This window comes from Oncorhynchus mykiss, chromosome 20 (assembly GCF_057628025.1).
Source record: "Oncorhynchus mykiss isolate SJ-2025 chromosome 20, ASM5762802v1, whole genome shotgun sequence".
In the NCBI taxonomy this organism is placed as follows: domain Eukaryota; kingdom Metazoa; phylum Chordata; class Actinopteri; order Salmoniformes; family Salmonidae; genus Oncorhynchus; species Oncorhynchus mykiss.
Genome location: NC_143041.1, coordinates 30,806,676 through 30,825,890, shown reverse-complemented (window position 1 = coordinate 30,825,890; position 19,215 = coordinate 30,806,676). Strand labels below are relative to the sequence as shown.

General features: G+C 42.7%; 1 protein-coding gene across 13 annotated transcripts in view; it reads left to right on the top strand.

Annotated features, from left to right (window-relative positions):
* Window positions 1–19,215, top strand: part of tanc2b (tetratricopeptide repeat, ankyrin repeat and coiled-coil containing 2b) — a 218,719-nt gene that overhangs the window by 132,986 nt on the left and 66,518 nt on the right. For 2 of the 13 annotated variants that reach the window (XM_090212879.1, XM_021576272.3), the window contains exon 1: window positions 9,577–10,197. The exons of 9 other annotated variants lie outside the window; for them this stretch is intronic. In XM_090212879.1, the coding sequence (XP_090069005.1) occupies window positions 10,083–10,197 (115 nt within the window). In that variant the 5' untranslated portion in view covers window positions 9,577–10,082. Of the gene's footprint in view, window positions 1–9,546; window positions 10,198–19,215 lie in introns of those variants that run through there. 2 more of the 13 variants (XM_090212878.1, XM_021576273.3) reach the window with 2 other exon arrangements.

The window sequence follows — 19,215 nt, the reverse complement described above, 5'->3', positions numbered from 1 at the left end:
CACATGCAGTACACATGAAATGGATAACACATGCAGTACACATGAAATGCCCAAGAAGACGTGCTCATATCCTACTGAGTTTTCTGGCTTAAATTAGTGTAGTGCAGTTGTCCAGGGGACCTTTTTGACAATAGTCGATACACACGCTCAGTGATATATTAGTCTGGTTTATGACTTGTAATCACTGACTGAGAGTTTGTTGGTTAATAAACTGAAGTGTCTGTCTGGCTGTTTGTTGGTTAATAAGCTGAAGTGTCTGTCTGGCTGTTTGTTGGTTAATAAGCTGAAGTGTCTGTCTGGCTGTTTGTTGGTTAATAAGCTGAAGTGTCTGTCTGGCTGTTTGTTGGTTAATAAGCTGAAGTGTCTGTCTGGCTGTTTGTTGGTTAATAAGCTGAAGTGTCTGTCTGGCTGTTTGTTGGTTAATAAGCTGAAGTGTCTGTCTGGCTGTTTGTTGGTTAATAAGCTGAAGTGTCTGTCTGGCTGTTTGTTGGTTAATAAGTAATAAGGGCACCTGAGAAGAAGGCAGAAGTTTTACATGTTCCCAACTGATTGTGTTTTTTAGTTTGTTTATTTGCATTTTTTTTAACCTATATTGTACATAATTTTGCCAGTACCATCTCTTATGACCTAAAATAACTTCTGGACGTCAGGACTTCGATTACTCACCATGGACTGGCAGAATCCTTTTTATCCATTAGCGAGTCTGACGAGCCTGATGCGAACGACATACTGCTTTCTCGGGAACAGGCCCGTGCAATCTTTGGAGAATAAAATAGATGACCGACGCGTAAGATTAAACTACTAACGGGACATTCAAAACTGTAATATCTTATGCTTCACGGAGTTGTGGCTGAACGAAGATACCATAAACATACAGGTGGCTGGTTATACTCTGGACCTGCAGGATAGAACAGCGACGTCTGGTAAGACATGGGGCGGCGGGTTATGTATTTTTGTAAATAACAGCTGGTGCAAGATATCTAAGGAAGTCTCGAGCTATTGCTCGCCTGAGGTAGAGTATCTCATGATAAGCTGTAGACCACACTATCTACCTAGAGAGTTTTCATCTGTATTTTTCGTAGCTGTTTCCATACCACCACAGTCAGAGGCTGGCATTAAGACAGCATTGATTGAGCTGTATTCTGCCATAAGCAAACAAGAAAATGTTCAACCAGAAGTGGTGCTCCTAGTAGCCAGGGACTTTAATGCAGGGAAACTTAAATCCGTTTTACCAAATTTCTGTTAAATGTGCAACCAAAGGGGAAAAAAACTCTGGACCACCTTTACTCCACACACAGAGCTCTACCTCGCCCTCCATTTGGTAAATCTGACCAAAATTATATTCTCCTGATTCCTGCTTACAAGCAAAAATCAAAGCAGGAAGCACCAGTGACTAGATCAATAAAAACGTGGTCAGATGAAGCAGATGCTAAACAGGACTGTTTTGCTAGCTCAGACTGGAATATGTCCCGGGATTCCTCCGATGGCATTGAGGAGTACACCACATCAGTCATTGGATTCATCAATATGTGCATCGATGACGTCGTCCCCACAGTGACTGTACGTACATACCCCAACCAAAAGCCAGGCAACATCCGCACTGAGCTGCCGCTTTCAAGGAGCGGGACTTTAACCCCGGAAGCTTATAAGAAATCCCACTATGCCCTCCGACAAACCATCAAACAGGCAAAGCGTCAATACAGGACTAAGATCCAATCGTACTACATCGGCTCTGACGCACGTCGGGTGTGGCAGGGCTTGCAAACCATTACTGACTACAAAGGGAAGCACAGCCGAATGCTGCCCAGTGACACGAGCCTACCAGATGAGCTAAACTACTTCAATGCTCGCTTTGAGGCAAATGGCACTGGAACATGCATGAGAGCACCAGCTGTTCCGGAAGACTGTGTGATCACGCTCTCCGCAGCCGATGGGAGTAAGACCTTTAAACAGGTCAACATTCACAAGGTCGCTGGGCCAGACGGATTACCAGGATGTGTACTGCGAGCATGCTCTGACCAACTGGCAAGTGTCTTCACTGATATTTTCAACCTCTCCTTGTCCGAGTCTATAAAACCAACATGTTTTAAGCAGACCACCATATCCCTGTGCCCAAGAATACTAAGGTAACTTGCCTAAATGACTACCGACCCGTAGCACTCACATCTGTAGCCATGAACTGCTTTGAAAGGCTGGTCATGGCTCACAACACCATTATCCCAGAAACCCTAGACCCACTCCAATTTGCAAACCGCCCCAACAGATCCACAGATGATGCAATCTCTATTGCACTCCACACTGCCCTTTCCCACCAGGACAAAAGGAACACCTATGTGAGAATGCTATTCATTGACTACAGCTCAGCATTCAACACCATAGTGCCCTCTAAGCTCATCAATAAGCTAAGGACCCTGGGACTACACACCTCCCTCTGCATCTGGATCCTGAACTTCCTGATGGGCCAGGTGGTAAGGGTAGGTAACACCATGTCCGCCACACTGATCCTCAACACAGGGGCCCCTCAGGGGTGCGTGCTCAGCCCCCTCCTGTACTCCCTGTTCACTCATGACTGCACGGCCAGGCACGACACCAACACCATCATTAAGTTTGCCGATGACACAACAGTCGTAGGCTGCATTGGAGCAGATTGAGAGCTTCAAGTTCCTTGGTGTCCACATCATCAACAAACTAACATGGTCCAAGCACACCAAGACAGTCGTGAAGAGGGCATGACAAAACCTAGTCCCCCTCAGGAGACTGAAAAGATCTGGCATGGGTCCTCAGATCCTCAAAAGTGTCTACAGCTGCAACATCGAGAGCATCCTGGTTGCATCACTGCCTGGTATGGCAACTGCCAAGCCTCCGACAGCAAGGCACTACAGGGGGTAGTTCGAACGGCCCAGTACATCACTGGGGCCAAGCTCCCTGCCATCCAGGACCTCTATACCAGGCGGTGTCAGAGGAAGGCTGTAAAAATTGCCAAAGACTCCAGCCACCCTAGTAATTGACTGCTACCACACTGCTACCACACGGCAAGCGGTACCGGAGCGCCACGTCTAGATCCAAGAGGCTTCAAAAACAGCTTCTACCCCCAATCCATAAGACTCCTGAACACCTAATCAAATGGCTACCCAGACTCTTTGCATTGTCCTCCCTCTTCTACACCGCTGCTACTCTTTGTTGTCATCATCTATGCATAGTCACTTTAATAACTCTACCTACATGTACATATTACCTCAACTAACTGGTGCCCCCACACATTGACTCTGCACCGGTACGCCACTGTATATAGTCTCGCTATTGTTATTTTACTGCTGCTCTTTAATTATTTGTTACTTTTATTTCTTATTCTTATCCGTATTTATTTATTATTATTATTTAAAAAATGTAAACTGCATTATTGGTTAGGGCCTCGTAAGTAAGCTTTTCACTGTAAGGTTTACACCTATTTTATTCGGCATATGTGACTAATACAATTTGATTTGATTTGAAGTGTCTGTCTGGCTGTTTGTTGGTTAATAAGCTGAAGTGTCTGTCTGTCTCTACTGAGATGTTGGTTGCATCCCAAATGGCACCCTATTTCCTATAGTGCTCTGGTCTAAAGTAATGCACTTTATAGGGAATAGGTTTCCAACTTGGGATGCACTGTAGAGCCACAACAAGCTGATTACTCGACTGTGAAACGTTTAAAGGCATTATTTCAACATCTCTCTTTTTGCATCTGACTGCTTCCCCTAATTTAGAACAGCTAGAGATCAAAACGATTAGTGTTGATTACTGTTTCCTTTTTACTTTAACATGGATTTCCACGTAAGATGGAACATTTGTGCATTTGCCCTTCAAACCTCACTGCTCTCCCACCCTCACTGCAATTATAATGCTATTATTAGTGTATCTGAATTCCATTGTCTGTTCTACTCACCCTGCCTCCACTGTATTGTATTGCATTGCAGTTTTACGTTTAAAGATATATTATTGTGCAGGAGTGGGTTTCAGATTTGGGAAATCCACCCATGCTGTACATTGAGCCCAGTGTAGAAGTGTGTGGTAAGGTAAAGCATGTGTTAAATTACTCTATTGTGCTGTACTGCAGGCCTAGCTTGGGCCTAGGAGTGTTGGAAAAATATAATCATCTCTGTGTGGCTAATGCTGAGATGAAGACTGACATTTATACATTTCAATCTCCTCCTCCTCTCCAAATCTCTTCACACACTCGGCTCAGCTCCCAGGGCCCATACTTCTCCAATAGCGGAGGTGCATAAAGATGCACTTACCCCCATGCGCTTACCACAAATTCCTTGTTTTGCTTAGTTCGCCGTATTATACATTGCGCTCCATTACTCTTTTTTTGTATGGTCATTAGCAGAGTACACACAATCCGAATTTTAGCTTCAAGATGCCGGCAATTTTAAAACCCGAAAAAGTAGATTGTACTGATTTGTTGGCACATTGAACCATACGTGCGCCATAGTTTAAAACCTCAGTGGGTAGTGCTAAAATAATAACGTCAGATCTGAATTCTGCCATCTTTATGCATGTTTATGCACAATCTGCGTGTCCCACTATAACCCTTCCCCCTCTCCCCTCTGTCCCGGACACGTACAGTCATTTGTTCCGTCAAATGGAAATATGACATTTTCAGATCCTCTGACCTTTCACAGTTGTAAAAAAAAATGCAGAAAAGGCTAAATGATTGAAAAGGTAATTGAAAAGGAAAAATATAATGTCATAACAACCAGTGGACCTGAACGCATCAATACTGACTGCATGCGTCTGGATTGGCACCTTTATCCCTATATAGTGCAATACTTTTGTTTTAAACTATACGGCTCTGATTAATAGTATTGCTTCATAAAGGGTGCCAAGTCAGACACACTTGGTGGTTATCGTTTAGCAGATATCAATCTAATAAACCTGTGGTTTTCAGATCATGCCATCCACTGTGTCTACTTCAGTAAGCTCAAAGGGTAGGTCAATACTGGCTCCTAAGTAAGCACTTCACGGTAGGGTCTATGTTGTATTTGGAGCATGTGACAAATATATTTTTTTGTGATTTTGATTTGTTTGTCTTTTGGAATACCAAAATATAAATGACTGGAAGATGGAAGTCTATTGAGGTGCAGATAGACTATGCATAGCAAACAAACTGAATTTTATATTTTTTATTCGTAGACAAGGGAGCTTTTATTGGCCACCAGAATACCAAGATAACTCGGTGGTTGTAAATAGACTAGCAAGTCATTGTCTGCTAGTCGTATTCCAGATTTAGCTGGGACCAGCTAGATATAATAGGTCTATGAGTTTTACAGATGATAAATTAGCCTGCTTGGCTAAATGTTTTGGTCTGCTAGTTGGTCTTTATGTTTAAGACAGTTTGTCTTATGTTGAAGATGAAGATGTTTTATGTTTAAGATGAAACTTGAACATTCTTAAGTAGCACCGCTGGCCCTTCGATATACACAGAGAGCTAAACATGAATAATATGCATGTCAATCTCTCCTGGCTCAAAGTGGAGGAAAGATTGACTTCATCACTACTTGTATTTGTGAGAGGTATTGACACGTTGAAAGCACCGAGCTGTCTGTTTAATCGACTAGCACACAGCTCAGACACCCATGCATACCCCACAAGACATACCACCAGAGGTCTCGTCACAGTCCCCAAGTCCAGAACAAACTATGGGAGGCGCACAGTAAAACATAGAGCCACGACTACATGGAACTCTATTTCACATCAAGTAACTCATGTAAGCAGTAGAATTCATTCTTATTTTTTTAAAGGTAAGATTGCTCCTCATGGTTTTGTCTAAACAGGTATTTAAAGTTTGAGCCAGTTCACCGAGTTATAATTTATCTAGTAACATAGTAGCACTGTCTATTGAACTATAATAACAGGGCCAGTTTACAAGTAGGCCTAGCCTTATTATAACTTTATGTACCAGGAAACTTTTCTTTTTACACACAGGAACATCCTGGTGAGGGTTTGTTCTATTTAGTCCTATAGGAGACTAGATCACGATGGTCTTATATTCTGGCTCACTGCAGACGGTCATTTTGTTTCTTACAGACTTGTGCAATTCCATACCCGCACTTCTGGACCTAATCAAAGAGGTTGGCGTGTTCTCGGGATACAAAATAAATCATGTCAAATCCTCAGTTATGATGCTAGAGGAGGAAAGTCATAGACCTACACCTCTGACTTGTTTTTTGAATGCAAAGGAATGCTTTACGTATCTCCGCATTCGTATTATGCCAGAGATTGACTGCATAGTCTCAACTAACTATGACCCTGTCGTAGATTCAGGTAGATGATGGTCATCTTTACCTATATCTTTAATTGTCCGGATTAACATTCTGAAAATGAATGTCCTCCCAAAACTGTTGTATCTATTTCAGAACATTCCCTTGTCGCAGCCACCATCCCTCTTTACAAGGCTTAAAAAGATGTTCACTATATTTATCTGGAATAACAGACGTCCCAGAGTTCGCTTGTCCTTATTGTACCTAACGTATGACAGAGGGGGGCTCCATTTGCCTAATATCTAGTGGTACTACTGGGCAGCTCAGCTTCGCACTGCTATGTACTATTTTACCTCCAAGTCTCTCTCTTCGTGGATGAAGATTGAAATGTCTTCAGTTGTCACCAAATTACCCCTGTTAGCCTCTATATTTACTCAGCTGATATCAAGACACACAAAAAAACATGTTTTTAATATGATCAACGTTTAGTATGAGGTGTGGAAGTTCCTTGATGAAACGCATTCTTGGTCATGTTTTAGTCCTATCTGGGTAAACCACAGTTTCACTCCTGGGAGAGCTGATCTGGGTTTCCAGCAAGTGTTTAAGGGAAGTTTGAGACCTTTATAAAGAAGGTGTTTTTATGTCATTTGAAGAACTCATAGCAAAATATGACATTCCTAGAATGAGTTTTAAAAATATATATTTACAGCTAAGGAGCTTCCTGACGGCTGCCCAAAACCTAACAGAACCCCTTCTGTCCACTTTAGAAAATACGATCTCAACCCATTGTCATGGTAAGGGTAGAATTACAGCTCAATACAATATGCTAGAGTCTGGTGTCATGACGTTGGCCTGGGGATAGGTTTATGACAGTCATAAATACCTCTTTCCCTCTTTTTCCTCTCTCTACCCTACTGATGTTACATTTGCAAACCCCTTTGGTTAACATAGAGATTATGGGAACATCAGAAGGTGGGGGGAAATGAACTATATTCTGGTAATCCGACCAATTGAACATATGCGGTGGTACTTAATGAATATGATGTCAGTTCTGTCATCATCTGAGACATTCTCATCAATGATAAGATGACATAAATTCTACAGTGGAAAGTCTACACATCAGAGTTATCGGATTCCGATGGAATTGTTGTTCAATTAAAATGTTTGAATATGAAATTATTCGTGGTGAACTCGTTACCTGTATAAAAGACACCTGTCCACACACTCGATCAAACAGACTCCAACCTCTCCACAATAGCCAAGACCAGATAGCTGTGTAAGGACATCAGGGATAAAATTGTAGACCTGCACAAGGCTAGGATGGGCTACAGGACAATAGGCAAGCAGCTTGGTGAGAAGGCAACAACTGTTCAAGATGACGGTCAATAACACTCGGTCTGCGGCTCCATGCAAGATCTCACCTCGCGGGGCATCAATGATCATGAGGAAGGTGAGGGATCAGCCCAGAACTACACGGCAGGACCTGGCCAATGACCTGAAGAGAGCTGGGACCACAGTCTTAAAGAAAACCATGAGTAACACATTACGCCGTCATGGATTAAAATCCTGCAGCGCGCACAAGGTCCCCCTGCTCAAGCCAGCCAAGTTTGCCAATGACCATCTGGATGATCCAGAGGAGGAATGGGAGAAGGTCATGTGGTCTGACAAGACAAAAATATAGCTTTTTAGTCTAAACTCCACTCGCCGTGTTTGGAGGAAGAAGAAGGATGAGTAGAACCCCAAGAACACCATCCCAACCATGAAGCATGGAGGTGGAAACATCATTCTTTGGGGATGCATTTCTGCAAAGGGGACAGGACGACTGCACCGTATTGAGGGGAGGATGGATGGGGCCATGTATCTTGGCCAACAATCTCCTTCCCTCAGTAAGAGCATTGAAGATGGGTCATGGCTGGGTCTTCCAGCATGACAACGACCCGAAACACACAGCCAGGGTAACTAAGGAGTGGCTCCGTAAGAAGCATCTCAAGGTCCTGGAGTGGCCTAGACAGTCTCCAGACCTGAACCCAATAGAAAATCTTTGGAGGGAGCTGAAAGTCTTTGTTGCCCAGCGACAGCCCCGAAACCTGAAGGATCTGGAGAAGGTCTGTATGGAGGAGTGGGGCAAAATCCCTGCTGCAGTGTGTGCAAACCTGGTCAAGAACTACAGGAAACGTATGATCTCTGTAATTGCAAATAAAGGTTTCTGTACCAAATATTAAGTTCTGCTTTTCTGATGTATCAAATACTTATGTCATGCAATAAAATGCAAATGAATTACTTTCAAAAATCATACAATGTGATTTTCTGGATTTTTGTTTTAGATTCCGTCTCTCACAGTTGAAGTGTACCTATGATAAAAATGACAGACCTCTACATGCTTTGTAAGTAGGGAAACCTGCAAAATCAGCAGTGTATCAAATACTTGATCTCCTCACTGTATGTAATAGTGGATTAGGGGCCTGAGGGCACTCAGTGTGTTGTGAAATCTGTTATGAATATATTGTAATGTTTTTTAAATTGTATAACTGCGTTAATTTTGCCGGACCCCAGGAAGAGTAGCTGATGCCTTGGCAGCAGCTAATGGGGATCTATATTAAATACAAAATACACATTTTCAGTAAATGTTCTGTAATGTTTCGCTTCCCAATTCTCTTTTAGAACTTTGCTGCTACGTCTGACGAGAACAGAAAACATAATAATGATTATGGCTTATTGAGAGACAGATAGAGAAGGGTAGGGGGAGAAAGCGACACAACTAGAATTGAAATCACAAAATGTTGACTGTCACGGAGGACCAGATCCAATCAACATATCGGTCTAAGTTTCCTGCACATCTTTACGCCAACAACAGAGCATCCCCATCCCATAATTTAATCTATTTCAATCCCATGTAATCACACCAGCCAGAGAGGGAGAAAGGAAGGAAGTAACTGAGACCAAGGAAGCATGAGAAGAAGGAGAAAATAGAGAATATCTATAAAAATGGCTGCGGTTGAAGGGCCATGAGTTTCAAGGGTAAGACAAGGACAGACAGGCGGGTGCAGGGAGTCTCGGGCCCAAGAGGAGGTTGAGTAATATTTTCACAGAGAGACCCTATCTCCCTGCAGATGATCCTGCTTTTGTTTTTACCCAGATCTGTCCCCAAAGCTTCTCACCACTATAAACTGTGAAAGGGTCCCTTTAATACGACCCTCCCTCACTCCCTTCTCCTCTTTTATTACATTTTTTTCTCTCTTTCCATCTATCCATACCCTCCTCCTCCCTCCCTGTCCTCCCTGGTGGTTGTCATGACAACAGCAGCACTGCGCCATTCATCTGCTGGTGTAGAGAGGAGACCTGGGCTCCCTGCTACCATGGAACTATCAGCGCCTCTCACATCCATACATAACACCTCTAAGCGCTAGTCACGGACACGAATGAGCTCGCAATCCATCTAATAGTCCATCTTCGTCTCTGCTGCTTAGGAAAGGTCTTCTTTTTTTGGAAAGAGATAGCTGGCCAACTGTCTGAGGATGCATGAAGCCATCCGAGGGAATGTCACCTCGGTGTCCCTTTCTCTTTCCCTATTGACACAGTGACTGCTGCCTGGGTGCCTTCCTCCTCCACCTCCTTCCCCTCTTCCTCTTCCTCCTCTCACTCCTCCTGTCACCCAGCCATATCTGCCTCCTGCCCCCATATCATTTACCGCGGCTGAATCGAGCGGACTGAACAGCGTCAGCAGCACTGAGACCTGTGGAGGATTACTTTGAAAGAAGAGAGGAGGAGAAAGCTTCTTATTTTTCCTCCCGTTTGGCTTGCAGTGCTGCTTGCCGTGTGGCTACCAACCAGAGGCTGTTTTGGATGAACTGGTCATCGTTCAGGGAGGAAGGTCTGTTTGTGTCACTGGACGGAGACGGAGGGGAACTGGTGGCATATTCCAGCCTTCCACAATCATGCGGGATCTGGTTTGAGAATGGTGAGCCACTCCGAACTAGGGATGGGCACGGTTATTAGAATAGCTGAATATCTGAATGGACGTTAGTGTCCTATCACTTGTGTGAGTGTTCATTTTGTAGAGAAAATTTGTGGGCCTATTTTAACAATGACAAAGCTTAAAATAATGTATCCTTGTGACATTGTTAAATACACAAGGATATCCCATACCACCTCTGCTATACCTCACCTGGTCTGCGCCAGGCCTGGCCCAGGTGAGGAAGCTCTATGGGGGGTCAGTGTGTAGGAGTGGATGGATACATCATAGGCTTGAATGCTTTTCTTGGTACAGCAAGCTGGGCTTGTAAGGAGAAAGAGGAGGTAGGCTAAGGTCTTTGCGGCTGTAATCAGAATGTAGGTTCAAGGAAGAGTGAATCAACCAGAGTGCCATACTGATACTGATTTTGCGGTGAGTTTGTCTTGTTTCATGCGTCAGCGTGGGTAGACATTGACTCGTCTCTGAGTGCAAGTGTGTGTGTGTCAAAGCACTAACTGGCTACTGGTGGGCGGCTTCTGGTGCTCACGCTGTAGGATCCACCTGTACTTCTGATTGTGTGCGCATCCATTTGTTATGTCCATATATATCTGAGTTTATATGTCTGTTAACAGGTGGAAATAGTATGTTAGGTAGGTTGTCCCCGACCCGCATCATGTCATCAGGTTGTTGTTGTTATGTATCACAATTTGAGAGACGTCATGTCTTCCTTCCCACTCTCGGCTCCATACCTCCATCGGAGCTGCTTGCCTATCACTCTCTCTCTGTCTCTCTCTCTGTCTCTCTCTCTGTGTCTCTCTCTGTGTCTCTCTGTGTCTCTCTCTGTGTCTCTGGGATAGCCATCTAGCTGGTATAAACCACATAACAAAATGAACCTCATCAGTAGCTGCTACTGCTGGTGGTTTCAGGTGAATGAAGGCATTTGATGAGGAGAAGGATACACGCACTCACCATCGACAAATTCCAGAGGAGTCACTTCCTGCAGAGAGTTGTGATAAGGCTCCTTGTTGTCGGTCAGTCTCGGTTAGAAAGGATATTAGCATTAAACAACGACACTCTGTCCCTCTTGACAGACTTAGACACAAACAATCAGTCTGTAATGGTGTGTGTGTGTGTGCTTTCAGGCAGAGGGCAGCTCTCCTCCCTGTGTCTGTGACATGATTACATCACAGGGCTTGATGATGACATGTGTACATTCAGCCTCTCCGCCTGCCATCTTGGATGGGATGATGTTGAAGGATGTGAATCTGTCACAAGGCATTACCCCTATTGAGCTGAAGGTCATTTTGGGAAGAGATAGACAAATACAGATAGGATTAATCTACCGGTATATGCTCCTTTAGAGTATTGCCTAAGACAATGATGGAACTTAAAAGTCTATGGAAGTAGCATGTGCCGTTAATCATTGGCAAATGTTGCTATTTCCGTGTGTTAGTTGGTGTCCCCCATTTTATAGCTAAGCCAGATCTCTGTTGAAATGAGGGAGCGTTAGTCACTCAGTATTATTTCTTCATGTTGAATTGTCAATGATTTGTTTCTTGATCTACAGGTAACTGCAAAAATAAAGGAAACACCAACATAAAGTGTCTTAATAGGGCCTTGTGCCACCACGAGCCAGAACAGCTTCAGTGCACCTTGGCATAGATCCTACAAGTGTCTGGAACTCTATTGGATGGATGCGACACCAATCTTCCATTAGAAATTCCATAATTTGGTGTTTTGTTGATGGTGGTGGAAAACGCTGTCGCTCCAGAACCTCCCATATGTATTACATTGAATTGAGATCTGGTGACTGAGCCAGCCATGGCATATGGTTTGCACTGTTTTCATGCACATCAAACCATTCAGTGACCACTTGTACCCTGTGGTTGGAAGCATTGTCATCCTATGGGTGCATAGACATGGTAGACAAAATAATGACCTGCCCAGCATTTTTATACATGATCCTAAGCAGTATGGAATGTTAATTGCTAAATTAACTTAGGAGCCACAACTGTGTGGAAGCACCTGCTTTCAATATACTTTGTCTTCCTCATTTACTCAAGTGTTTCCATTATTTTGGCAGTTACCTGTACCTCTATCTGTCAGACATGTTGGATCGTCTGACCTTGCTTGACAGTCATCACTGATTATAGTGTGTTTTATCAGAAACCAACTAAATACTATACAGAGTACTGAACTCAAGTGATATATTTACTTCACTTTGTGGAAGGTTGAGTAAAACCCTTTCTATGAGGAGCTGAGGGTTTGTTGTTTTAGTTTTTCGGCAGAAACCTATGTATGAGTGAGGGAATCCCAGTTGTTTCACAGTTTACTCACCTGCAACTCCAAACCTTAAAACCTCTGAACCCATTCTACTTTAGGTGATATCAATGTTCTGTATGTAATTGCTCAATTTCTCCGCTATTTCCGCACAGCAATCCCATGACCCTGTATCAGACAATTGAGTTTAGATACCCGAGCGAAGTTGGGGGAATAAATCTGAAAAGCGAAACATCCAATCTCTTGAGGCGTTTTCTACATCAATTCTGATAAACAGTCAGCTACAGCTAGCAACATTCACACGGAGAACGGTTGCACATTAGTAATAATAGCCTGTTACAAATTCATTTAAGGTTAATTTGGTTATCAAAGGAAAACCAGTGGACCATAACGTGTATTCTATTCTCTTGAAAAAGCAACAGCCTCTGGGTTGGTTCCTGCATGTTGGAGCTTCGTACAGACCATTTTCACCACTCAATTGTTATCAGAAAGCCAGCCAGCCCACTGAAAGAAAGACTGGATGTGTCGCAAATGGCACGCAATTTTCCTATGTAGTGCACTACTTTTGACCAGGAAACATAGGGTGCCATTTGGGATGCAAACACTGTCTCCATAGAAAGTAGTCAAAGTCTGTACTCTGCATGGTGACGTTCAAGCAATAAATCAAGTGTTGATGACACCACTCTCTTGTAAAAAACCCTACTTTGTCTCTCAGAGTGAAAGGTTGGAACCGGAATCTCATTATGTTGACTGTCTGGTTGGTGGAGAGGTGGAGGCTGTTGAAAGTACTTGGAGCCTGTCAAGTCCATCCATCACCTCAGTGTCACTGCAGCATCACTGTCGAAACACAACTCATCTACAATTGTGTTGCTACAACTAAACCTTCACCATGAGTTAATGCAGGTTAATGTAGGTCAGAAAGTATTGTACATTTGTCCATTTTTTTGTGCCTTTAGTACGAGTTAAGTTGTCAAATAATTTATTTAGAATGACTTTGTTATTGGTTTTATACAGGGTGATTAAACAGTGCAGGACTTGTCTAGAAGGAGAAATGGAGTCAATTTAACCTGTTCGTAGGAGTCAGTATATGTTTAAGTGGATTTATTGTCAATATGTATGACTTTTTTGTTTCATTGGGTTATCAGTGGGTTCTTATACAATGAAAGGCTGCGTCCCAAATCATACCCGTTTCCTATACAGCGTACTTTTTTGAGCAGGACCCATAGCAGTGCATTATAAAGGGAATATGGTGCCATTTGGGACGCACACAAAGACTGTTCTACAAGAAGCTGTGTTAGAATGAGAAACCCGCAGTGTGCTATTAATAGGCTTGATAATGATTTGCTTACAAAACACAGCAGTGGGATTACCATGCGTTACATACACTGACTACCCCTCCACTCCTCTGCTAATGTTGACACTAGCAAAATGAGCAAACACTCCTGTTACAGGTAAATGCAGTTGGGTGTTTGTGTGTCACTAGGGCTGTCACAGACGTCATAGTCCACTGCACAACTTTACAGCATGGCGATAACACCAATCTCCCAAAGCCCCTTTAATACCTGCCATTCAGTACAAAATCATATATCTTGGCAGTGGGAGGAGAGGACTGTTATCTAGGCTAGGTTTTAGAGTTATGTATCCATTAACAGTGGATATGTTGACCCAAATATGTTAGTCTTTTGGGATTCAGGTCACCACGCCAGTGTTTTCCATTGATGATACTATTGCTATAACTGCAATTAGGTGAATGGATGGTCTGTGTCAATTAAGCTTCGCTCTTTTGTCTTTTCTCATCCTCGTTATCTTTACAGGAAAATTGCTTTCACTAACATTTGTGACTTTAAAGGATTTTCACTGTTTTTCCTTGCTCGGTTGTGCTTAAATCACCTCCACTCTTCTCTAAGACATCTTGCCTGAAACAAGTCAATAAGTGTTTGTTTTTTACTTTTAGAAATACAAATCCTATGCATTATTGTGAACCTTCTACTTGACTTAGTGTCAGCCAGAGGTATCCATCTACAGCAGGGGTATTCCGGTCTCACCCTACGAGGTCCAGAGTCTGCTGGTTTTTGTTCTACCTGATAATTAAATGCACCCACCTGGTGTCCCAGGTCTAAATCTGTCCCTGATTTAGAGGGGAAGAATGAAGAAACTCAGTGAAACTGGCTTTGGGATCCAGATTTTAATTTAAGGGATCTACAGTATGTGAGGTTATTCACAGTAGGATGTTTTTATTTCCCCAATATCACTGTGCTTCTGCTTGCTCTTTGGAGTCTAGGTCAGGTTACTGTAAATCACTTTGTGACAAACTGCTAATGTAAAAAAGGCTTTATAAATACATTTTATTGGCCTCCCGAGTGGCGCAGCGGTCTAAGGCATCAGTACAGACCCAGGTTCGATCCCAGTCTGTGTCACAACCGGCCGTGACCGGGAGTCCCATAGGGCGGTGCACAATTGGACCAGCATAGTCCTGCTTAGGGGAGGGTTTGGCCGGGGGAGCTTTACTTGGCTCATCGCGCTCTAGTGACTCCTTGTGGCATGCTGGGGCACCTGCAGGCTGACTTCGGTCATTAGTTGAACAGTGTTTCCTCCGAACACATTGGTGCTGCTGGCTTCCGGGTTAAGCGGGCGGGTGTTAAGAAGAGCGGTTTGGCGGGTCATGTTTCGGAGGAGGCACGACTCAACCTTCACCTCTCCCGAGCCCGTTGGGGAGTTTTAGCGATGAGACGATCATAATTGGATCGCAATTGGATATCACAAAATTGGTGGGAAAAAGGGTGTATAAAATGATGTATATATCAATTTTATTGATTGAGGGAGAGTGGGTAAATAGGCATATACAATGCCTTCAGAAAGTATTTACACCCCTTGACCTTTTCCACATGTTGTTGTGTTCCAGCCTAAATTTAAGCCTGATTAAATTGAGATATTGTGTCACTGATCTACACACAATACCCCATACTTATCAAATTAGAATGACGTTTTTAGACATTTTTTCAAAATGTAATAAAAAAGCTGAAATGTCTTGAGTCAATAAGTATTCAACCCCTTTGTTATTTTCAAGCCTACTGTTCAAGAATAAACATTTGCATGACAAGTCCTTGGGAGGTTGACCTTGGGAGGTTTCCAATGCGAAGAAGGGCACCTATTGGTAGATGGGGAACAAAAAAAGCAGACATATAATATCCCTTTGAGCATGGTGAACTTATTAGTTATGCTTCGGATGGTGTCCCAATACACACAGTCACTACAAAGATACAGGCATTCTTCCTAACTCAGTTGCCAGAGAGGAAGGAAACCACTCAGGGAATTCACCATGAGGCCAATGGGGATTTTGAAACGGTTACAGAGTTTAATGGCTGTGCTAGGAGAAAACTTAGGAATTGATCAACATTGTAATGACTCTACAATACTAACTTCATGAGTGAGGGAAAATAAGGAAGCCTGTACAGAAGAAAAAATAACATTCCAAAACATGTATTCTGTTTGCATTAGGGCACTAATGTAATACTGCAAAAGAATGTGGCAAGGAAATGTACTTTTTGTCCTGAGTACAAAGTGCTATGTTTGGGGCAAATCCAACACAACACAACACATTACTGAGTACCAAGCTTCATATTTTCACATTTACAAGCATGGTGGTGGCTGCATCATGTTATCAGTATGCTCGTCATCGGCAAGGAGTAGGGAATTTTTGGGGGATAAAAATAATTGGAATAGAGCTAAGGACAGGCAAAATTGTAGCGGAAAACCTGGTTCAGTCTGCTTTCATACAGACACTGTGAGACAAATTCACATTTTAGCAGGACAAATATACACAAGACCAAATATACACTGGAGTTTGCTTACGAAGACAACATTGAATATTCCTGCGTGGCCTAGTTACAGTTTTGTCTTAAATCGACTTGAAAATCTATGGCATAACTTGAAAATGTCTGTCTAGCAATGATTAACAACCAACTTGACAGTGTTTAAGGAATTTTAAAAAATAAATCATGGGCAAATATTGTACAATCCAGGTGTGCAAAGCTCTTATAGACTTACCCAGAATGACTCAAAGGTGATTCTAGCATATTGACTCATGGGGTTGAATAATTATCTAATCAAGATATATTAGTGTTTTATTTTCTATTAATACAAATTTCAAATGTTTGAATTGTTCTTCCACTTTGACATTACTTTATGTAGGTCGTTGTAAAAAATTACAATTAAATACATTTGTATCCCACTTTTTAACACAACAAAGTGTGGAAAAAATCAAGGGGTGTGTCACGTTCTGACCTTAGTTCCTTTTTTTATGTCTTTGTGTTAGGTTGGTCAGGGCGTGAGTTGGGGTGGGTAGTCTATGTTCTTTTTTCTATGTTGTTATATTTCGATGTGTTTGGCCTAGTATGGTTCTCAATCAGAGGCAGGTGTCGTTCGTTGTCTCTGATTGAGAATCATACTTAGGTAGCCTGTTTTCCCCATTTTGGTTGTGGGTGTTCACTTTCTGTTTAGTGTCCGTTCACCTGGCAGAACTGTTTCGTTTTCTCTTTGTTGTTTTTTTGTGTAGTGTTCAGTTTTTCAATTAAAATATGACGAACACTTACCACGCTGCATTTTGGTCCTCCTCTCCTTCCACCAATGAGAATCGTTACAGGGTGTGAATACTTTCTGAAGGCACTGTATAAGAGACAGAGGTTGGAGGACCTAGACCATACTGCATGCATTGCTCTGGGCCTATAGCCTCACTAGGGGTTAGAGCTCAGCTGGGACTGGGGTCAGGGGTTAAGGGTCAAGGCATGCTGGCTTTTATTAGGGTTTGCTCCATCATCCATCCACATTGGGTCTTAAGCAATTATACTATACTCTCACCTCATAAATGCACTCTTCAATTGATGTCACATAACTGTCCACTGATGGTGTGTCATTCTCAATGCAATATCACAGTATCACATTGAACTCGAGTATATCACCTGTCCTCCTCGATGCACTATCACAGGGTCACATAACTCTTTACTGATGGCGTGTCATTCTCATCCTCTCTCAGCTCAAGTCTCTCTCTCTCTTCCTCCACTATATTTAACAGAAGAGGACCTCCTAAATGTGTTACTGGTATGTTATTCTCAGACTGTCTCAAATATACCCTCACCCTGTAGTCTCTCCATCCCTATAGTTATCTGAAGAGTGCCTCCTCAATGCAGTATAACAGTATCACGTAACTCTTTTCTGGTGTTGATGTGCCATTCTCAGTCTTCTTCGCCCTGTATTCGTTTCCTCTCTTCCTCAGCTGTGGTTGTCTGAAGAGCAAGTGGCCCTGCCTCTACATTGACCCTGACTGCAGCAGGTGGTCCGGGGGTGGACGTGAGAGAAATAATATTGTGAATGAAAGGTCAGGGTGTCGGACGTACTGACCATTAGCTTTTCTCTACCCCTTTCTGCTGAGTCATTGCGTTTGACATTTTAGTCATGTAGCAGATGCTCTTATCCACAACGACTGAGCAATTAGGGTTAAGTGCCTTGCTCAAGGGCACATCGACCGATTTTTCACCTAGTCTGCAGTTGAAGGAAGAACCCTACAGTAGAGGCCTGTATTGTAGTTCCTCCTCTCTGTAATCTCTTAGTTATCACCAGATCGTTATCATCCATGTTAACCAAGGCTGTTGGCTATAGAAGCTTGATTCTAATTTCAGGGAGCTACACTGTGATGACCCGCGGGGCTTATGTGTTTGCGTTGTGCCGTTTTGTTTTCGATTGTTGATATTGTTTGTCTTCCTGTGTTGTTTAATTCTCTTTGTATTTGTCTGTATTTGTGTTGTCTTTTGTATGCTTAATGATACTGTATGTTAATGTACACAGAGCCACAAACAAAATGTCGACATGGGAATAGTAAAGTAATTATCTTATCTTATGTAAGCATTGGTTGGATGGACTATAGGCTAACCTTACATGTACCGGCCCATAGCTATAACATGAATAATACTAGCATGTAAGCTTTGGATGTTGTTTTAAACTGTATTGGAAGTCTCGTGCTAGCTACTGTATATGTAGAATGAAAGTCGTGTGATAAAGACTCAATGTAACCTTCCATAAACCGGCATGTAGCTTTAATATATAAATACAAATTACTGTAAGTATTGCTATGTGAGAGTCTGGCATGAAAGACCTTGTAAACCTTACATAAACCGGACCGTAGCTATAACATTATTAATAATATTGGAGTTGCTTTAAGCTGTAATCCTGCTGGCACACAAATGTTATCTGAGGCGCAAAATAAACAGCATTTGGGGCAGAGTGGAGAATGAGAGAACCATAGGTTAATGAGTGTTCTTAGAAGATCAGCTCCTCCCTCTGTGTGTGTTCTGTGTGTTACCTTAGTGGGCTAATCCCCCTATGGGTGTAATGACACACACACACACACACACACACACACACACACACTAAAGCGGCTGAGTTAATGGAGCTTGTACGGTGCTGCTGTCAGCAGCCTCTATTTTCAGTTTGAGCTGAATGAACACAACACCTCCCAGTGTTTCACACTCACATCTGGGCAGTGTTGTTGAGACAACCATCCAACCAGACAGGCTTTACTACAGTGGTACTGTAGTAGTTACTGTAGCGGTACTGCAGTAAGCCTTAGTAAGGTACTGCAGTAGTTACTGTAGTGGTACTGCAGTAAGCCTAGTAAAGTACTGCAGTAGGCCTAGTAAGGTACTGCAGTAGTTACTGTAGTGGTACTGCAGTAAGCCTAGTAAGGTACTA